Source organism: Vulpes lagopus, chromosome 1 (assembly GCF_018345385.1).
Source record: "Vulpes lagopus strain Blue_001 chromosome 1, ASM1834538v1, whole genome shotgun sequence".
NCBI lineage: Eukaryota > Metazoa > Chordata > Mammalia > Carnivora > Canidae > Vulpes > Vulpes lagopus.
The window spans coordinates 80,854,974-80,877,721 of record NC_054824.1 but is presented as its reverse complement, the minus strand read 5'-3'; the positions used below and the strand labels follow the sequence as shown (position 1 = coordinate 80,877,721).

At 39.4% G+C, this 22,748-nt stretch overlaps 1 protein-coding gene across 2 annotated transcripts in view; it reads right to left on the bottom strand.

Annotated features, from left to right (window-relative positions):
* The window catches only part of GSK3B (glycogen synthase kinase 3 beta), a 202,860-nt gene extending 184,680 nt beyond the window's left edge, over positions 1-18,180 (bottom strand). For both annotated transcript variants that reach the window (XM_041752871.1, XM_041752879.1), the window contains exon 1: positions 17,654-18,180. In XM_041752871.1, coding sequence (XP_041608805.1) covers positions 17,654-17,741 — 88 coding nt within the window. In that variant the 5' untranslated portion in view covers positions 17,742-18,180. The remainder of the gene's footprint in view (positions 1-17,653) is intronic.
* Positions 18,181-22,748: the final 4,568 nt, after the last annotated feature.

Below are 22,748 nucleotides of genomic sequence, written 5' to 3'. Positions count from 1 at the left end.
CATCTACGAAAGTAATCTGACTAAAAATCTAACAGTTTGCAGGAAATACAGGAGGGATTAGAGGAACATCCCTTCCATTAAATGACCACAGGGACACAATCAGCAAAATGTGGTAATGTGTAAACTGCTAAATGACCACAGGAATACAATCAGCAAAATCTAGAATGCGGGAAATTCCAAAGTACAGATGATCTGATTTCTTCAATAAATAATGGCAAGAAAATGGTGAGAGAAAAATTAACATCAACTGTAAAGAAATTTAAAAATAGCAACCAAATGCAAAATATGGACCATGTTTTGGATCCTAATTCAAACAATTTTAAGAGGAAAAAGATACAATCAGGAAATGTGAACAATGACTAGAAATCTGATTAAGGAAATTTTTAAATATTTGAAAGGTAGAATCATGGTGCTATAGCTATGTTTAAGTATCCTTGGAGAGATATTTCCAAAAAATATAATTATATGATATTTGAAATTTGTCTTATAAATACATTGGGTAATGGTGAGGGTATGGATAAGACTGACCACATACAGACAATACAGACACTAAAAATGGGTACGTGGTGGTTCATTACATAATTCTATCTACTTTTATATAATTGAAAGCTTCTTCATTTAAGAGTAATTTATGAAGAAACACCCCAAATAGAAAAAATACTCAACACCTGTTTGGGAACACCAGCTCCCCTAAAAAAACAAGTTTAATGAAAATTACCCCATTCTACTAGAAGCACCTGGTTCAGTACCCATAGAGCTAAGTGGAAAGAGAAGAGAGAAGAAAAAGGAAAAAGTAGGAACCCGTGACTCATTCTAGTTAGTGAAAATGCTGTGAGGTGCTTCAGGCTGCTCCTTTAAAAATGCCTGGCAAGGACAATTTTACTTTGTAAGAAAAGGTTTCCCATGAAAAGCACTCTGCCTCAAGCTGTGAAAGCAGTCTGATATTCTTAGAGCCCCCAAAGACCTTGGCTGTTTGAAAGGAGTAAATAAAAAGTGAGGAAGGGAGAAGAAACTTTTTTGGGGGGTGGAGTTTCTCTCCCCAATCTCCTCAAAATAGAGAAGTAACCAAAACTGAAGGGAAAAGAACACAGTATTCTGCATAATTCAATTCACAGTTAATAGCCTCAGTGGTTTTGAATGGTTCTAAATAGTTATCCAAATTTTCAGGGAGCACTTGGGTCATTTAAATTTAACTCTACCAAAAAAGACTGTTAACACCTGATTTGGAGGGAAGAAAGATCTTCACAATCCATAATATTCCGGTGTGCCCATCACAGTTAAACATTTAATAATCTAATGGTCAATGCAAACCCAACTGCCACTGAATACAGACTGGACAAAAATCGTTTTCAGAAGAAAAATATGCAGTCTACAAAGACTGACAACATATTCACCAGATCTACTTAAAATATATATCTAACATCAAAAAAAAGAAAAGAAAAGAAAAGGAAAAAAAACCTTTATAGGCACCAGGCCAACATCTACTTATTATAAATAGTATTCACTGAAAAAGTGCCGATCTCTAATGGAAACTATAACTTTCTTAATGTCCTATAACCACATTTAAGATGGAATTTCCACTACTTAAAAGGCATCCAGTGATGGTTTTTCCTCAAATTGTAAAAAAGAAATAAAAGATTTGGAGACTTTTCTTATGACCACCCTACACATGCCTGTTAAAAAAAAAAAGTGAATGGGATGCCCGGTTAAGTGTCTGCCTTCGGCTCAGGGCGTGATCCTGGGGTCCTACAATCCAGTCCCACATCGAGCTCCCTGCACGGAGCCTGCTTCTCCCTCTGCCTGTGTCTCTGCCTCTCTCTCTCTCTCATGAATAAATAAATAAAATCTTTTAAAAGAAAAAAAGTAAACAATAGATACACAGAGATAGCAACCGACATCTAAGCTTTTATTATTTTTATTACTATTAGTAATACCAGCTAAGATTACTATGTGTCAGACACTGTGCTAATAAGCACCTTAAATGCATAATCACCTCTTTTAAGCTTTACAATCACCAAGAAAGGTAGGTAGCTTTGATCACTATACCTGATCAAAGACAGGGCTCTGGCCTTAGGACGTCAAATATAGATATAAAACTATAAATACCTAAAGATAATATCAAATCTCAAACAGCACTTTAATTTACAGAGTATTCTCTAAAACCTTTCTGTCCCAAACATGAAGTTCATCTATGCAAAACAAAGGATGCAGGACATACATCCACTGGTCAATTTATTCTCCTTTCCTTCTTCTCTAAATAGAGCAGTTTATACTCTTTCTTAGTACTACTGATAAATTGCTGTTTCTAAGTAAAATTCAGAAGTTCATTACAATCACATAGCAGCATAGTAAGATCAAAAGAGCAAAGATTTAGGAATCCGAGATATTAGGGACACATTTCTAGTTCTGCCCTGCCCTGCCCTTCCAGTTCTTGCTTTGCGTCCTTTATTCTCCAGAAGTGCCTTGGGTTCCTTGTCTGTAAAATGGAGACACCACCTAGGCCCTGTGGAATAATACACTTTAAATGCCGGCTCCCTTCTCTTTTAAAATAAAAGCAAAGTCCAAATACCAAAGGCAGAGCTTCCAAAGTGTGATCCAAGGAATACAGGGATCCTATAAGATTCATTTTCTAAAAAAAAAAAAAAAAAAAAAAAAAAAGATTCATTTTCTAAATTTCTTTGGCCACAGACTATTTATTATAGCATAACATTGACTAGAGTAACTAGTGTAGGAAACACTAACCAAAGGAATTTCATACAGGCTAAAAAATAAAAACAAAACAAACCACTTTGCTTCAGATTTTATGATAGCTCTTTTGGCTCCTTAGTGTTCATTTCTATCCATTATTTAGTTCCTGTCTTCATTATTTAGTTGGGCTGGCGAAGTAGTGCTTTCCAGATATGTGAATACTGGGTGTATTAAACACTGTACATTAAAACTCAGATATTCTTTAATAAGTATGGTCCAAAAAATCTAACAGCATGAAAAAAGGACTTAGTAGTGTAAAGTTAACAGAAAACGGTATTTTTTCCAATAGTTTTCCAGTTACAGAATAGGGGTGACAGGTAAGAAAAAGTTCATATATCAGTTTTCATTTACCAAAACTGTATGAAATAAGCCAATTATTACAAACAAAATGTATACCTGGCCTCACTGGCAGGTAATAAGGCAGGGCAGAAGGTGGGAACCAATCATGCTCTATCTGGATTCTGTATGTATCATCACAGGATTTCATTATAATCTGACACTTAAAACACTCATCAACTAAGAAAAGTTGCTCAGAAGCACAGAAAATTTTCTCCAAGTCATGGGAATCTTAAATCAACCTTTTAAATTAATATTTAACTACACTCAAAACCTACAGAAATTCTTAAAGAGAAAAACATGGTTATCAATGGATGTGATAAAATGTGGTCTCTATACTTAAGATTAACTATTTTAAATTTATTTTTCAACATTCAACATTAAGTGCCAACTTGATAAAGAGTATCTTCATTTTTAAGAATAATATTAAGCAACAACAACAAACACTGAGACAAGTGACAACAGGAAGTAATAAGGATGGAAGCAGATGAAGTCTAACACATTTGCCTTGAGTCAAACTATGATATGATACCTGCATTCAAGATTTGTGTCTTCAAGTTATGAGAGGTAGCAAGGCTCCATTTCTGCACAATCATTCACATGCTATTAGGCCAGTAAAGCAGTTAAGAATAAGAGTTCAAGCCTAAATTACCTGAATTGGAATACAGGCTCTGCCATCTGCTGGTTCTAAAACTTTGGCAAAATTAACCACTTCAAGACTCAACTTCCTCAAAGATAATGAGATCTGGCTCAACACAGACTTTGCAGTATGGATTTCGACTATATTTTTTACCCATTTCTTATAGACACAGCTTTGTAGATAGCCTATATTAATTTTGAAAGCAAAGTATCTGCTCTTAAAATTTTATTACAAAAAGTACTTAAAATTTTTAACTTTAGGGCAGCCTGCCTTAAGTGTCTGCCTTGGGTTCAGGTCATGATCTCAGGGTCCTGGGATTCAGCCCCATATTGGGCTTGCTCCCTTCTTACAGAGGAGCCTGCTTCTCCCTCTCCCTCTGCCTTTCCCCCTGCTCGTGATCATTGTCAAATAATAAAAATTTTAAAATATTAAAATAAAATAAAATTTTAATTTTACTTGTACTTTAACATTTATGTTCCTCTTGGTAAGAAACATTATGCAAAGTGAAAGTTTATAAGCTCTACCCATAAAAACTTAATTCAATCAATTTCACACTATTTTCCTATTCTCTTTCCAAATTATAAAGGCCACACAGTGGGAGTTGAGAACAAATTGAAAGTATAGTGACAAAATTTGCTACGTAAGGCCCTCTCAGCCTGAAGTTTACTAATTTATAAACTACATTTGCCTTACCAGGTTGTGGTAAAGACTGAAAGAGATACAAGTAAACTGTTTAGTACAGTACAATGACTTAGTAAGTACTCAAAGCTTTTTTTCTTTTATATGAAGTCTGGTGTCCTGAGTTCAACATGCTGGACCTATTCTCTACTACCTACGAGATCCTGAATAAATTAATTAAAATATTTTTAACTTAGCTTCTTCATCCATTAAATGGATATAATATTGTCTCAAAACATTATGAAAGTTAAATGAAAGGATAGTGCTTAGCACACAGTAAATACTCAAAGGGTAACTGAATCTGAATTACGCTAGTTCTAAGATCTGGGCTGCCATCAATATAGCATCCACAGAAACTCAATAACATTTTTCATAAGCATAAACACTTTTTTAAAAGATTTTTTTAAAATTTATTCATGATAGACAGAGAGAGAGAGAGAGAGAGAGAGAGAGAGAGAGAAGCAGAGACACAGGCAGAGGGAGCAACAGGCTCCACGCCGGGAGCCCAACGCGGGACTCAATCCCGGGACTCCAGGATTGCACCCTGGGCCAAAGGCAGGCGCTAAACCGATGAGCCACCCAGGGATCCCCAGCATAAACATTTTTCTAATTAACTTCTTTCCCAACCCTCATTTCCATGGTCCACAGCAGCTCTGCTCATCGCTTTCCTAAACTTTAGAAAGCACACAGGCTTTCTCAGGTATATGTGAGAAAAAGATTTAATTGGAACACAACACTTTTAAACAATATTTTACACCTAAATTAATGCTGATAAGCTGTACAATTTACATTGAATATTGAATAGCTCTGGTTTAAACAACTGTTTAATATTAATATTGTTCAGATTTCTGTGACTTGGTTTAGCCTATCACTTCATGTTGGCATGATAATCACTTGATTACATGATATAAAGTAACCTCCCAAACATCTATGCCTCAGTGTCTAGACGCTGAAAAGATGAGAAACATGCCAAAAAAGTGTGTCAGCTTAATTACTCTTTTGGAGCAAATGTGCAAAAAACAAACAACAAAAAACTTTTCAAGATGCATTTACCAAGCAGTTAATTTCTGAGGTACTGCTGGCTGATGTCATGAGATTATGTTAAGATAAGTGCTCAGTAAAAAAAAAAAAAAAAAAAAAAGATAAGTGCTCAGTGATACAGAGATGGGATCCAGGGAAATAAGAGACTGGACCATGAAGAGCAATGAAGTCAAAGTGACAGCTGTACACTGGGGCCAAGGAAACTACCAAGCCAGATCTCAGCAATAAGATGAAGACTCCAGAAAAGGACAGACAGTGGAGTAGAATCTAGAGAATCTCTGATAAAATTTGAGGGGTAAAAAAACCAAGATTATGATAATTGCAAACAGTACAAGAAAAAAGAAAATGGAAATAACTATTAAAAAATATTCAAAGCAAAGGAAATTGTCACTTTGGAAACAGTTTGATAGTTCCTTAAAATATTAAATAACTACCATACAACCTAGCAATTCCACTCCTAGGTATATACCCAAAAGAAAAGAAAATATATGGTCATGTAAAAACTTATTCACAAATGTTCATAGCATTATTATTCATACTTGCCAAAAAGTAGATAACTATCCAAATGTCCATCAACTGAAGAATGGATAAAAAAATGGTGGCATTTCCATACAATTGAATATTATTCAAAAACAAAAAGGAATGAAGTAATGATAAATGCTACAACAGAGATGGACATAGAAGACATTATATGAAATAAGCCAGTACCAAAAGCCACAGATTGTATGATTCCATTCATATGAAATATTGAGAATAGGTAGATCCATAGAAACAGAAAGTAGTTTAGTAGTTACCTAGAGCTGGGAGGAAGGAGAATGTGGGGAATACCATTGGATACAAGGCTTCTTCTTAACAAAAATGTGCTAATATTAGTTGATAGTTGCACAACTCTGTAGACATACTAAAAACCACTATACACTTTAAATGAATAAATGTTAATGTATGTGAATGAGATCTCAATAAAGCTGTTTTTAAAAGGTTATGGATCATTGTACACTACCTGCTTCTGCTAAGAATACTGCTTAGTGTCTAGATATTGAGTATTAACTATTTGAATTGTTATTCAAATACTAAAAATAGTATAATTATATTAGCATGTTAGCTAAAGGGCAATAATGATGAGAATAATATCTATCATCATGAGAAAATAAATAAGATCAAAAAGTAATTTTAACAAATAGGTAAATAGTATACTAATGAAAAATATGACAAAGACTAGAGGCAGCCCAGGCGGCTCACGGGTTTAGCGCCGCCTTCAGTCCAGGGCGTGATCCTACAGTCCCGGGATCAAGTCCCATGTCGGGCTCCCTGCTTCTCCCTCTGCCTGTGTCTCTGCCTCTCTCTCTCTATGTCTCTCATGAATAAATAAATAAAATCTTTAAAAAACAAAGCTAAAAAAAAATATGAAAAAGACTAACAGAGAAAAACAGTTGTCATAGTTAAGTTTGCCTACGAGAAACAGAAAAAAAAGAGTAGCTTCCATAAAAACTTTTGCACTACTTGATTTCTTTAAAAATGTATGAATGTGCTATTTTATAAAAATATAAAATTCTTGGGGTGCCTGAGTGGCTCAGTTGGTTGGGCATCTGTCTTTAGCTCAGGTCACAATCTCAGGGTTCTGAGATCAAGCCCTACATCAGGTTCCCTATTCTACAAGGAGTCAGCTTCTCCCTCTCCCTCTGTCTGCGGCTCCCCCTGCTTGTGCTTTCTCTCTCTCTCTCTCTCTCTCTCTCTCTCTCTGTCAAGTCAGATAAATAAATAAAACCTTTAAAAATAAATAAATAAAACAAAAGATTCACTTTTTAAAAGACTAAGGAATGCTTGATTTAGAAGCAGAATGAAACCGTGCGCTCTTAAAGAGGTAAAAGGCACAGGCTTCATTGACATTGACGCACTCTGCGCCTCTGATCTCTCAAGAGAACAGGTTTTTCTCATGTAAGATATTAGAAAAATAGAAAGTTAAAGGAAAAAATGAATTTTCCTTTGTGTTTTCCTTTACCATGACAAATAAACAACTACTTTCAGCAAGAATGATAATACCTATGTGATGCTATAGATAATTTCTCAAATTTAGAGTAGGAAATACATTAAATGTGCTAAGTGTTCACTGGTTATGACTATCAGCATTTTACTTCTTATTGCCAAAAGAAGCATTCTTATATTTGCACTTACTACCCATCTAATTCACATTCAGAAAAATAAGGGTTTAGTAACCTACTACGATGGAAAATAATCACAACTTTTTAGAATTATTGATTTAAATTTTAACACTCTTATGCTAAAACTGTGATCATTTAGGCATGGATACACAAAATATAATTCCATAATAGAAATAACATGTAAAGAATCAGGATATCTACAGAAGGATACTTAAGACATTGAGATGCTATATCCAGGAAAGGGAACTGGTAGTTAAAAAGCAGGAGTAAAACAAAGGCATCACTGAAAACCTTGAAAATTCTGTATCACATGAAGAAATTCCATTTTTTAAAGCAAGATATGTAAATAAGACTAGCATGTAATTGTTTATGTATGATAGAGAGCCAATTAGTAATATTGTGGTTATTGCTGTAATTATATAAATATGATATATATACAATTATGTACTATTATTGAAACCCTACCAGGACGCCTGGGAGGCTCAGTGGTTGGGCATCTGCCTTGGGCTCATGTTGTGATCCCAGGGTCCTGGGATAGAGTCCCATATCAGGCTCCCTGCATGGAGCCTGCTTCTCCCTCTGCCTAGGTCTCTGCCTCTCTCTGTGTGTCTCTCATGAATAAATAAATAAAATCTTTGAAGCCCTACCAACTCAAACCTTCCCCATTCCCTTCAGAGTTTAATAAACACGGCGTAAAAACTGAAATTCCAATCAAGCAGCAAATACACCTGCAATACTGGCAGTCTGATGCCAAGCATTAACTCCAGCACCTCAAATTCTTCAGATGCTGCCTCTACAGACTTAAAAATCTAAAAATAGCAATTTGACTCAGCTCAGTAACTTCAACACACGTCGTGAAAAAGGATTAATCAATTCAAAAGAATTAACTAGGTTGCCTGGGTGGTTCAGCTGGTTGAGCCTCCAACTCTTGATTTCAGCTCAGGTCATGATCTCAGGGTCCTGAGATTGAGCCCCAAGTGGGGACTCCATGCTGAGCATAAAGCCTCCTTGAGATTCACTTTCCCTCTACCCTTTAACCCTGCCTGAGTACACACGCCCTTTATAAAAAAAAAAAAAAAAAGAAGAAGAAGAAGAAGAAGAAAAATAAAAGCAACTTAAAAAAAGAACTAACGGACTTTATGGAATAAGGGGAAGTAAAAGGAGTTAACATATTTTTTTTTAATTTTTATTTATTTGACAGAGAGCAAGCATGAAACGGGGAACAGCTGGCAGAGAGAGAGAGAGGGAGAAGCAGGCTCCCAGCTGAGTAAGAACACCAACCAATGTAGGGCTTGAGCCCAGGACCCTGGGATCATGACCTAAGCCGAAGGCAGAAGCTGAACCAACTAAGCCACCCAAGCACCCCAGGAGTCACATTTTTAAGATCGGTTAGCCTTCCTTGGAAAAAAAAAAAAATCTAAAACACCAAATATTTTTTTAGCTGCATTAGCCAAGTAGCCCCTAAGAATTTCTTAAGCTTCCAAAAGATGATCGGATTTCCACAATTGTTCTTTTTCTTCAGATCAACAATTGAAAAGATCACCTTTTCAATTCTCATTAATAGTCTTAAGTGTGTTTGGTAGTTATTCTCTAACACCTAATCATAATATATAAGAAAACTTAAATAATCCTATGCAGTGCCTTCTAAGCATTCCACAAATGGAAGATAAAAGCAGGTTAAAATCCAAACAGCAACACCATAATACCACAAAAGAAAAAAAAATAAACAACCTTAAATAAGATAAAACGCTGTTGCTGAGTATTAAAGTATCTCGGCCAATATATTAAAAACTTTAATACCTTTATCCATATCACTGAAATACAAATAAAGTTGGTCAACCAGACAGTGATGACCCAGTTATCTTTCTCATCACTTCAGTGACCAACAAATTAGAGAATGTTTGATGTAATGAGAAGTTACTGCAGAACCCTAGGTATCCTTCTGCCCTTTTAAAAGAGAGATAACTTAACCTTCTCTAGGTCAACATTTTGAACAATTATCAGAGTTATTGCCCCTGAAGCTTGTAAGCCTACACTAAGTAATCCCAACATGCATGCTTTTCCTTCTATTCTTTCTAGGAGGTGTAATGCTTAGTATCAGTGCTCATTCATTCCCTTCTAATTTGCAGTTTTTAAAAAACAGGCAATTGAATGAATTACAACTGTGTTAAATAATAATAAAGAACTGTAAATAACAACCTAAAAAACCAACGATGAACAAAGCATTTGCACCATTTGTCTGGGGATTTCAGATGTTCAGGAGCCTTTTTGGTTTACTTCCTGATTGCCAAATACCAACCAATTCCAAAAAAAAGTGATGTTCCAAACAACCCAATTCCACATTGATGCACTGCTGTTATTCTTTAAACAACAACAACAAAAACCCTGAAGACTCACAGTTATAACAAATGTCCGAGACACTTAACTAATTGTATATAAATAAAATCGCAAAATTATATATATATACACACACACACACACACACATACACACACACACACACACACTCTCTCTCACGAAGTTTGGTATCAAATACTAAAAGGAGAAAGAGAACACTTAGAACACTTCACAACCTATAGGAAGAGATAGAAATAATAATATTTAATAATAGCTAATTTGAAGAATCACATTCTAATATTACCTGAAAATATAAATATACCAGATTTACTTATGAACAATCAGTACTTTTCAATAAAAAGTTCTCTGAACATTAAAAAAAAAAAGTTACTTATTTTTCCTTTTAGACTGGCATAAAATTCCTAATATTTCCACTCTCATGTTTTTCTTAAATTTTCCTGAAATCTTAAGAGAATTGACTTTTTTCAATATAACTATAAAAACTGGGGCACCTGGGTGGCTCAATGGTTGGGCATCTGCCTTTGGCTCACGTCATGATCCTGAGATCCTGGGATCGAGTCCCACATTGGGCTCCCTGCATGGAGCCTGCTTCTCCCTCTGCCTGTGTCTCTGCCTCTCTCTGTGTGTCTCTCATGAATAAATAACATCTTAAAAAAAAATTTATATATATACATATATATGTACATATATATATATATATATAAAACTATAAAAACTGAAGTACTGTATTTGCTAACAGGCATGCCTGAAACTAATTTCAAAAGCAGTACTAATCATGAAAGTCTTACACATATACTAATTATCAATGAAAAACAATCCTAAAAGCAAAAGGCACTTTAGCTTATCTCTGGAATCCAAGTAACAGGTAACACCATTACAATTCTCTAAAACATATACAATAAAGAGCAAGAGTTCTAGAATCAGAATGCCTGGGTTTAAATTCTAGCAAAGCAACTTTTTTCCACGTAATCTTGGATAAACTGCTTCACCTTTCTAAATTTCATTTACCTAATCTCTAAAGTGGGGATAAAAAGGACGCCTGGGTGGCTCAGAGGTTGGGCGTCTGCCTTTGGCTCAGGGCATGATCCTGGGGGGGGCTCCGGGTTCCCTGAGGAGAGCCTGCTTCTCCCTCTCTGCCTGTGTTTCTGCCTCTCTGTGTCTCCCATGAATAATTTTTTTTTTAAAGTGGGGATAACAGCATTAGCTACTTTGTAGAGTTACAGTTATGATTACACCGAAATACTGTATATAAAAAATTTGGCAAAATGCTTACTTAGAACACAGTAAACATTCAATAGGCATATCACATGTCAATCACATTATTATTTGTTTCAACTTTCTATTAAAGTAGCCTATTTATTTTTGGCTTCAAAAGCCAAAGATTTCACATGATATAATTAAGGAAAATGAAAAAGATAACATTAGTGCTTCATACCAGTGTTACTATTATTTTTGCCTGCCTACCAACCTCTCTGACTTTAGGGCATGTCTGTTCAATCCCAGGCCTGTAAATTCATTTAAATTTCACCACCATCTGAAATACAATTTTCTAGGAAAACAGTTCATCTTCCATCATAAGTGTTTACTTTTTATTATTAAATTGATTTCAAACGACAATAAAGAAATTAATAACTCCAAAATATGTTGAAAAGGGAACATGTTAAGAGATTTATATTTTATGCGACAGTTGGCCATGGTACCCTGAAGACAAAGGAAAAGTTGATTTAAGAGAATGAACTGAAAAACAAGAAAATACATCATTGTCTCAACTAATCAAACCAAAATGCTTCTCAGAAAACTATTCAGGAGGCAGCCTGGGTGGCTCAGCGGTTTAGCACCGCCTTCAGCCCAGGGCGAGATCCTGGAGACTACCTGCATGGAGCCTGCTTCTCCCTCTGCCTGTGTCTCTGCCCGCTCCCCCCCCCCCCCCCCCTGAATAAATAAATAAAATATTTTTAAAAAAAAAAAGAAAAAAGAAAACTATTCAAACGCAAAAATATAAGATTCAACTATTCACCAAATTTTAACATGCATATCCTTCCAAAGTAGCCCTTTCTACCTAAAACATAAGCAAAAGTGGGAAGGAGGGCTGTAAATTAAGAATCCAAATCTACAGAGTTGTATCTTCATATTTTATATCAGACCAAGAACATTACAGACACAGTATACACTGAAATAATTTTCTGAATGTCCATGTGCTGCGTATTAACTCATTTTTGAAAACAGAAAACTCAGTAATAAACAGAATAGCAGAAATGCCCTTTTAAAATCAATTTAATGGTAAAAACCTTTGGGAAAACAAATTGTTCTCCTTTAACTCTACTGTCAGTTTTTCCTTGTACTATTCAGAAGTCTTCATGTGAATATACAGTTCTACATCACATTCAACCAATTTCAAAGGCAATTCACATTACCAAGATTTGTATAGTCCAAGACAGAAGCAAAGACTGCAATCTCTCCCCTAAAACCCGTACACCACAAAAATACCTCTACCCTTGAAATCATGGAAGATTCCCTTTCCACCACACCTCCCACCCAAAAATATGCCAGAAAATGATGCTAAATGTTCCAACAAATTCCTTAACTTATGGTTATTATGTTTTTATAACAGTATCTGGGAAATCAGGTTGGTCCTGTTAGCACCAGCATATACTCCAGTCACACCCACGTGCTCTGTCCCTCCATTCTCCATTGTAGGGTGGAGCATCACAAGAGACAGCACAGATTTACAGTCTGCCCATCTCTATCCCTATCCCACAATCCCATTAGTCTCATTAAAAAGTATGGAAATGTGGCATAAGTCAGCAAGTTCCTGTTTCACAGCATTCTCTATACATAAACCATACACAAAAACTGAGATCCTCCAGTCTCAGAACCTGCTGCTGACACTTAGAAAGCTCTGGCTTCACCAGCCTTGCTGTTTCTCCAAAACAGTAACTCACACTTCCAAATGAAGTCTAAAACAAGGGGCAGACGGCACAGGGTGCAAGAACTGATTTTCCCTACACCAGTGAAATGAATGTCACCTCATTTTCTCAATGCCATTCCCAATCAGCCATAAATTGATTTGTGAATCTCTGGATTCCCTTGAAGTTTTGTCCTAGTACCTGTGCCTTATAGTCATTTCACAATTAGCATTCTACAGGTACATGCAACAAGAGAGCATGCAATTCCTATGAGAAAGTATTAGTGTTTTAACAACTCTGGAAAGGTCTGGTCGGAAAAGGAATGGAAACTTAATGAAAGTAAAGCTTTCAGTTTCATACACAAGCTCTCATCCACATAAATGCGAATAATCTAGAAATTGGCTAAATTCTAATAACCTAATTTTTAGGTGCAAGGAGATTAAACTACCTTGGGAACAGAGTAACTAAATTGCCATGTAGTCTTTGGTTTTAATACAACTAAATACTGCACAGTAATATGCAACTACTATTTTTATTTTCTCTTCATTAAAAAAATTGATGTAAAAAATTGATGTAAAAAGTTTTATATGAGGAAATAAGTGATTCTCACTGATTTCTTTTCCTCTTTTCCAAACCTTGTATGTAAAAATTAAACCTAGCCAATCAGCTAAAATTTTGCCAACAGTATACCAAAAGGATTTATTACTAATATTTTAATCAGAATCACCATAGACAGTCCTCTTTGAGTAAAATATCACACAATTCCACAGGAGGAACTGTATAGCTGTTAAGATATTTTTAATAACACTTGCATCTGGGTGTGAACCAAAAAGAAATACTGGTTTCGCCTTAGTAAGTAAAAATATTTCAGATATACAATTTAAATACATGATTTAAACTCGGGATGAATGTGGGGCACACAGGGTGGTGCAGTCAGTTAAGCGCGTTACTCTTGGTTTAGGCTCAGGTCATGATCTTGGGGTCCTGAGATCCAGCCCCACTTCAAGCTCTGCCCTCAGTGTGAAGTCGGTTTGAGTTTCCCTCTCCTGCTCATGCTCTCCCTCTCTGTAAAATAAATAAATAAATCTTTAAAATAAATAAGTCGATATATAAACTTGGGATGAATGCTTACTTAATTCAACTAACGAGGCAAAAAATATTTTTATAAAATCAACTTTTGGGATGGCTGGGTGGCTTAGCAGTTGAGCATCTGCCTTCCACTCAGGGCAATCCCTGCGGGGAGCCTGTTTCTCCCTCTGCCTATGTCTCTGCCTCTCTCTCTGTGGGTCTCTCATGAATAAATAAAATCTTAAAAAAAAAAAAAAAAAAAAAAACAACTTTTAACTTCTGCTGGAGCCTTCACAAACCAAATAAAAACTATTCTTACTTGTATTATTATCATTACTTTCAGTGCAAAGTTTACCTAAGAATAACCATTATTTATGAAAAATAGGCTTAAACATACCAAAGATTAAACTAAAGGCTATTTAAAATACCTAAAGTTTTTATGTCATAGTTTAGTCCAAAAAATTTCCATTGTTTTTCAAAACCATGGAACCGTTGTTATAACTAGGAACAAGGGTGAGGCTTTTGAATCTACAAAAAAATTACTTTCTTTCTTAAGACTTTAATAGAAAGCATTTAAGTAAAAACCGTTAGTTTACTGCTCCCAAAAATAAATCCAACATTTTTAGATGAAGAGAAATTAGAAATTGTGCAATTAATAGACTGTAAAGTTAAATATCATTGCCAGTAACCAAATGCTGCCTGCTGAACTTCAAGGGAACCTATTGTACATCAAATTTTTAAAAAGTGAACTCATTTACCCTCTCATCTCAGCACTTTCTCAACTTTCCCATTACAATTGACAATATAACTCAACGGTCAAGTCTTCCAGACCAACAACATCAGAATTTATTTTTAACTCCTGACTCCTTCCCAAACATTTCCCTTCGATCCAATCCAAAGTCCTGCCAGTTCCTCATTCACACTATCTCTCAAATGCATTATTTTCATACCACTTTCACATTTTATTTTATATTTCTTCATGATTCGCAACACACCCTACTGTCTCCCTAAAAGGGCTCTAATGTCTACTGTAATCCATTAACACAGCTGCCCAAATCACTTCCAAATATCTTGTTCATCAACATACAATAAATTCCAATGTCTCTTGAACTGCATCCAAACTCTTAGAGGCCCCCTCTGCTCTCCATCAGCGATGGTTAACACATTTCCCATATCCTATCTCTTATTTTCCTATTTAGGCCCCTTTAATTCAAATTTACCAATTTGCTTGGGTAAGTACAAAAATTATCTACTTGCCACAGAAAAATCACCATCTCCGTGCCTCTGTCCATTCCTTCCATCTAGAATCCTTTATGCTTCTCTATCAATTCAAGTGATTGCCTCCTTTAACACCTGTCTTAAAACACATCTCGGCAGCAAGTCTTTCCTCTCCAACCCGAAGGCCTCACCCCAGTATTCTTCATCCCTCTGAACAAAGCATTCTATTTGTATTTATAATCTTGCAGTCATCATGCTATTGTTTTCATATTTTGTACCATACTGCTTCTACGACTAAATGATAAGCCATTGGGGCCATTAATTTCTTTACATATCTCTGTTTTGAACAAGGGTCCTTTATAAAACAGTAGCACTGTAACAAATGTTTAAGGATACTTCTTTCTTCTAAAATGTCCTTACAAAAAAAAAAAAAAAATCCTTACAGTTAAGGTTGTCAAAAACACAGAATTAGCACTGAACTCCAATTTTTAAATGTTGACCCATATGAGAATAGAAAATTAAACACCTTTAACCTATGCACTTTACAAGAGTTACTCCATCCTCAGTCTACATCCACATTACCAAGAATTAAGGAGTCATTTTCAAAGGAAATCTTGGAAACAAAATAAAAAGTCCAAAAATTAACATTATAAGCCATTCTGTTTTGCTCTCTGAAATTGATCTAATAAAATAATTACCTAAAATTGATTTCAAGTGGTTTTTAAACTATATTACCAAGATGAAAAACATACAAACACTCCAGTACCACAAGAGGCTCTTAAGTAGCTATTATAAGATTTGCCTCATCATAGCTGAAAATTACCCCAGAATTTTAAAATATTCCTTTCAAATGACCCCATGAAGTGCTTAGAAAGCTTGACTCTTCTCTGAAAAATGCATCATCAGCCCCTTTCTTCACATATCCTGCATTCTGTACTAATCACAAAAATAAGTAACTTTAAAAAATGACCTGCTATTCAGCTACTACCTTAGACCACCCTGTTTCAGGCATGTCCAAAAGGCAACATGAATTGAAATCCTGAGCTCAATTAAAAGTGATAAGTTTATATTGCTTAAGGATATAATCAATTTCACATAACAGTATTTACATATTTTTTTTAAAAATCTCAGTTCTTTCCTTATCCTAGGCAGCAAAATAGTTTCTTTGCCCTCACTGTGCCCCCTTCTAGAGGAATAAGGAAACAATGTAGATATTTTTGTCAAATTCTGGAAGTGCGGTTTAAATAAGCTGTCGCTAAATACCACATAAACATATCTACAAATAGAGATACTTTGGAACACCAGATACTTAGTATACCAAACACCTCAAGAACACAGACTATTAGCACAAATCTGGGACAAAGTACAGTCTAGCAACAACCCTGAACACAAGCTCAAATACCTTATTATGTCCCGGACTACAGCTTTCTGCAAAACCTGTGACAGAAAGGTCTAAATCCAGATTGTTATAACTAAATCCATAGTTTTATCTAACTGCGGCAGGAAACCAATGCAAGAGTATTTTAAATACTATGGTAAATAGTCCTTAGAAGGGGGCCCATGAACTCCAGATCATTGAACAAGTGCTGAATGCAAATGGCACCCCAAAACTGAACTTAATGATGAGTCAGTGACAATTAACATTCAACTTAGTATTTGGCAACATGACAAGACAAACCTCAATCAAAACTTGGCCCTACTTCCAAGTTACCTTTTGATTAAACATAAATTATATAGTGGTAAATTGGTAATGTCAAAACGAGGAGGTTAAGAGATAACATGAAATCGTGCATCCAATTAAAACAATGCCTGTAGCAATACAACTGCTACTGGGTCTCTATCAGCTCCCACGGACCCCTTTCTAAAGGGAGAACTCGAGGCTCTCCTCCAAAACGTGAATACGAGTTACTGAGCAAGTTCATCTCCGGATTAAGAACAAATACTTTGTAGTCACACAGGCAACAAACAAATGTTAGGAGACCGTGACACTTACAGTCTTTCTAGCAAGTACACGAAACTACGATAATCCCCGAGGCCTGAGCTGAAATAACCCTCCTTCTAAAAGACACGTACTCGGCAAATGTACATAATAATTTGAATCGTCTTGTCCTTCTCTTTTTTTTTTCCCCGAAGGGATGTGCAACTATTTACTTTCATCGCCGTTTTAACATGGAAACACTCAAGCACACTTGATAAGGCTGACGACTAACCGCACAAAAAGTGTAAGAAACAAGTTCCAAATCAAATCGCCCAAATAAAAAGCATATTCTCTCAATTCAAGGTTAATGAGACCCGAGGGGGGGGGGGGGAGGGTTGGGAGGTGGTGCGGGAGGAGAAAAAGAGGGAGCTGCCTAACCCTGGACTTAAGACAGGTTTTTGCCCTTTTCAATACCTCTGATTATTAGTATCAGGAGGTCTAATGTTTTAAGATCCTGGTTACTAAAGGTTTCTTATTTTAAGGGTGAGGTGGAGAAGGGGCGTAAAATAAAATCAATACTCACTGCTAACTTTCATGCTGCCAAAAGCTGAAGGCTGCTGCACTGGCTTGCAGCTCTCCGCAAAGGAGGTGGTTCTGGGCCGCCCTGACATGATCACTCTCTTCCCGAATCACCCTCTTTTCCTTCCTTCCTCCTTTTCTTCCTTTTGTTTTATGTTGGGGTGTTAGGTTAACGATAAATGCAGCATTAAGTTCTCCCACGAGAAGATTAAAAAAAAAAAAAAAGAAAAAGACTTCGTCCTCTTGGCTTTTCGCTCCTTTTGTACAATTAAAAAAAAAAAAAACGAGTGATGTATTTCTCCTTCAAGACAGACCAGTTTGGATATTTAACATATAGATGATTTGGGGCTGGGGGGGGGGGGGGAATACAATTCTTTCCCCTCCGTTTCCTTGGAAGGGAGGAAGAAGGGAGGGGGGGGGTCTTAAAAAAAATATCACGTGAAACGGGGGCAAATACTTGATTGAAAAGAAGTACTTTGAATATTATATTTTCCTCGGGGATTTTTTTTCCGAGTCAATGAAGAAGGGAAGCGGCGGAAGGATCACGAGTCTCACGCTTGAAAAGAAGGGGGATGGGAAGGAGGGAGGGAGAGGGAGGGGGTGGCTCGGTGATGCGACGGGAAACGCTGCGGCTCCGGCGGCGGCGGGATCCGGCGGGCTGGCGGCGGGGGCCCGGCGAGCTGGAGGGCGGCGGAGTCGCGAGTCAGTCAGAGGCGGGCGGTGGCGGCGGCGGCGGCGGCTCCTCGTCTCATTGCGCCAGGAGCAGCTGCAGGCGGCGGCTGGATCCAGCGGCCATGGCGGCGGCGGCGGCGGAGGCAGCTCCCTTCAGACCCCAGGCAGCGGATCCTCGACTGCTCCCCATACGCCGGGGACATGGGAACCCGGCAACCGCTTCCGTCCCCGGGGGCCCCCTCCCCCGTCCGCGGCACCAGCGCGGCCGCCCTCCCGCCCCTCGCCTCTGCTCGGTGCCCGCTCAGGAAGTGTCCGCGCTTTGCCCCCAGCCCGGAGCCCTGTCAGCGGCTGTGGGGCCGGCTCCTCCTCGCTTCCTTCCTTCCTTCCTTTGTCACTCGGCCCGGGCGGCGGCGGCGGCGGCGGCGGCGGCACAAGCCTGCATTCGCCCGGGTCGGGGGCTGCTCTGTGCGAGGAGCGCCGTCTGCGCAGCCGCCTAGCTCTTCCCCACTCCCCCTCCCCCTCCTACTCGTCCTCCGCCTCCTTCCTCCCCCACCCAGCCTTCCACCGCCCAGCGCCCCGCCACCCGCGTAACAGGCGTCTGGGAATCGCCGGCCGAGGTCCGCGCCCGCCCGCTTCGGCGACTGAACCGAGGCCGGAGGCACAGCCAATCACGGACGTCGGTGGCCTGCGGCTCCTCCCGGAAAAAGCCGATCGGCCTGAGGAGCCAATTACAAAGTGTCGCCGGAAGTCCACGCCCAAAGGGCGGAAAGTGCCGAAGGCCGCCGAACGAGAAGAAGGTCGGGGCTCGTCCCGCGGCTGGCCAGCGGGGGAATCCGACAATGGCAGCGGCGGCCAATCACAGCCGCCGGCCCTCACCGAAAGGCTGGAGGAGTTAAGGACGGCGAAACCCGGAGTCACTGGTGAAGCGGCGCGGCTGGGCGCCCCGGCCGCCTTCGTAATTGGCCGAAAACTCCGCTGGGAGTGTACCTGCTTCGGGGATTGGCGAGGCGACGGGGGCTTCCGACGACAGTCTGGCCAGTCAGGACGTCTCCTCCCTCGCCGAGGCGGGGAGAAGAAGAAAGAAAAGGGAGGACGTCTACAAAGCGCCTTCTCATTGGCCCGAAGCTTTGGAGCTGGGGTGGGGGCGAAAGGGAAAAGGAGGGAGGCCGAAGCCCGCAGCGGCAGCCAATCAGCGCTCAGGGCCGTCCAATCGCAAGACCTAGCTGCGCTGTGATTGGCCCTCCGCCTGCGGCGGCGGCGGCGGCGGCAGCGGCCCCGGAGCTGAGGGGAGCCGCGCCGGGGTCGTGGCGGCCGCTCTCGGGCCTTGTGGAAACCGCAGCTGGCGTGCGCAGCGGGTCCGAAACTGCTGCGGTCGGCGGCGCCCGGCCCGGAGCGCTCAAGCGAACAGAGCGGCTACAGGGGCTTCCCCCGCCCGCCGAGACTGCGCGCCGGAGCCTTCCGTCCGCCCCGGGAGAGCGCGGCCGGAGAACCAGCGGCTACCCCGAAAGGGCCAGACGGGTCCGGGGCGCCTGCCCCGCCGGGCGCGAGCCCCCTCAGACGCTAAAGTAGGAGGAAAGCTTACAGACAGGCAGCGCCCCCGGGCGCCCGCGCCCTGCCCTGCCCTGCCCCGCGGCGGGGGCCTTTGATAACGTGAGGCCGCCTGCGCCTGCCGTGCGCAGCCGGGCTGGGCCTTCTGGAAACGCCCCTGAGAAATGAGCTCATGCTGGATGCGCGCGCTCCTTGGGCGCGACGGCCCGGCGCAGAGCGAGCCCCGAGAACAGGTATGGGGGAACGCCGTCGGGCCGGATATCCTGAGGCCTCCGAGGAAGCGGGGATTCAGAAGAGCCCGTGGCTTTCTGCCCTTTGGAACTAGGGCAGACCGTAAGAGCAACTAGTTACGTAGGTTTCACACAGAAGCCCGCGTGCATTGTTCGGCCGAGAACCAAATTCCTTAGGTTTGCCTGAGGGCCGTGAGGTATGGCTAAGCCAGGATAGCAAAAAAAAAAAGGAGATAGAATGGACAGTTGCCATCCTGACCGTAATCCCGTGGTGCCTGTAATTTCCACCTGCAGAGTCATCCTTTCTGTGAAGATACTGTCTCCAGAAAGCACATGTGAAAATACTCCCTAGTCCATCAGATTACCTCGCCGTTGCTTTGAAAAACTTGCGAGGGACTTGGAACAAAGTAAGCTTTGATGGGAGACAGGAAAAGTCCACATAGGGTTTACAGACTCCAATGCCTACGGGGCCCGGAAAATGAAAGCAAATGAATGAAACTGGCCTGGTGTGAAACAATGAAGAGTAATAAGAAATACGGCAAATTAGTGCCCACGCTATAACTGAAAAGAGCGGCTGTTAAGCACCAGCGGATTGTTGCCCACAGGGATGTGGGTCCAATACTCTGAAATACGATCCCCACCTCCCCACCCCACCCCCGCCAGAGAAACCCTAAAACGATTTTTGTGCAAGATCTCTGGATTTTTAAGTGTTAGTAGCCAATATTCAGAACCCTGCAGGCCAAACTCAAAATATCCAGGTGGAGACCTGGCCAACATGCAGTCGATTTGTAATATTAAACCTGAGCATAGCTTTTATAGCCAAGAGAGTCTCTTGTTCTTTGCAATTAAAAGAAAACATAAGGTCTCTGGATGTCACAGAAATGGATAAAAATGTTAAAAGCAAATGCGGTGCATGGCAATTTTGTCAGATGAATGTTATCTCTCTGTGGCATTATGAAAGACCTTTGCCTCTAGTACCTAAAATGTGAAGCAAAGCTTTGAATCCTGCCTTCCTCTTTACTCCCTACTCCTACTTCCAATTATACCAGCAGGAAAGTGAGTAACAAATGTTTAGGTTATACAAATTGGAAACACAGCTGTTCTTCTACATACAATAAAGTAGAAAAATAGTCAAACTTAAGGTTGTAATTAATAGCTTTACTGTTACTGCCTTCAAGTATTTTGAACTGATGCTGTTTAAAAAAAAAAATCTGACCCAAAGAGAGAAATTTTATAGGAAAAAAAGAAAAGTATTTCAATCTAGAATTAGGGCTTAAGAAGGGAGAAGTTTATGAAATAGAGCTACTGAAATTAACATTCAGTGTTTCTCTGAACTTTCAAACTCTTGCTTTATCTTCCCACCTGATGTTAACCACTTAACAGTTTATAATAATTTTAATATTTGATATATACTGAGTGTTTACAGTGTGCCAAGCACTGTTCTTAAGAGCTTCACACATATTATCTCAAATTCATAGTACTATGATGTAAGTACTGTTACCACCTCCACTTTTCAGATGGGGAAATTCCAGAAGGGTTTACTAACTTAACCTAAAGTCCATGTAGCTAAAGTAACAGCTAGGATTCAGATGTCCTGTTTCTAGGCTCTATTCTCTTTCAAACACAGTCCTCACCTCTTCTGGTCTTTTTTACTTTATCTTAAAGTCTAAGCCTTACATCTTGAACTATGTGTGACTTGTGAACATATCTCTGGTTTCCTCCAGGGCTCATCAAATGCTTCCTTGCAGAGATCAGTGATTCTGAGCCATAGTAACAGTAAACCAAAGGATTAGAAAAAGACAAATGTAGGAAAGCTGGGTGATGTAGTAGAAAAAAAAGAGGTTGATGAATGTGGCCACAAGATAATAGTCATGAATTAAAATGCACAATGAACTAACTTTTGTAGTAATAAGAAATTTGTATAGCAGTTTGCAGTTAGGAAGTACTACTTGAAACTATTCTTCTGTTTTTACTGTACACTACAGTAAGTGACTTGCTTAAAATTACTTAGCTGCCTTTTTTTTTTTTTAAGATTGTATCTATTTATTCATAAGAGACAGAGAGAGCAGAGACATAGGCAGAGGGAGAAGCCGGCTCCCCTCAAAAAGCCCAAGGCAGGACCCAATCCCAGATCCCCGGATCGTGCCCTGAGCCCAAGGCAGACATCCAACCACTGAACCACGCAGGCGTCTCACTTAGCTGCATTTTTAAAAAAAAGATTTATTTATTTAGAGTGCCTGCATGAGCAGGGGTATGGGGGAGGGAGAAGGAATCTCAAACAGGCTTCCTGCTGAGTACAGAGCCCAACTCAGGACTGAATCTCATGACCTTGAGATCATGACCTGAACCAATATCAAGAATCAGGTGCTTAACTGACTGAGGCACCCAGGCACCCCACTTAGCTGCATTTTTAATTGAAACTAGAAGAAAATATAAGTAGGTTTAAGAATGAAGATAGCAAATAGAATATGAGATAGTTTAATTAGATGAACTCAGAGTCAACCATTCCGAATAGAGGTCCACAAGGAAACTCTTCTTTGTAATACCTCATTTATTTAGTCAAAATATATTAAACACCTAAATGTTGATGTTTAAGGAAAAATAAATTGAAGAAAAATTTTAAAAAGGAAAAATAAATTTATATTCATT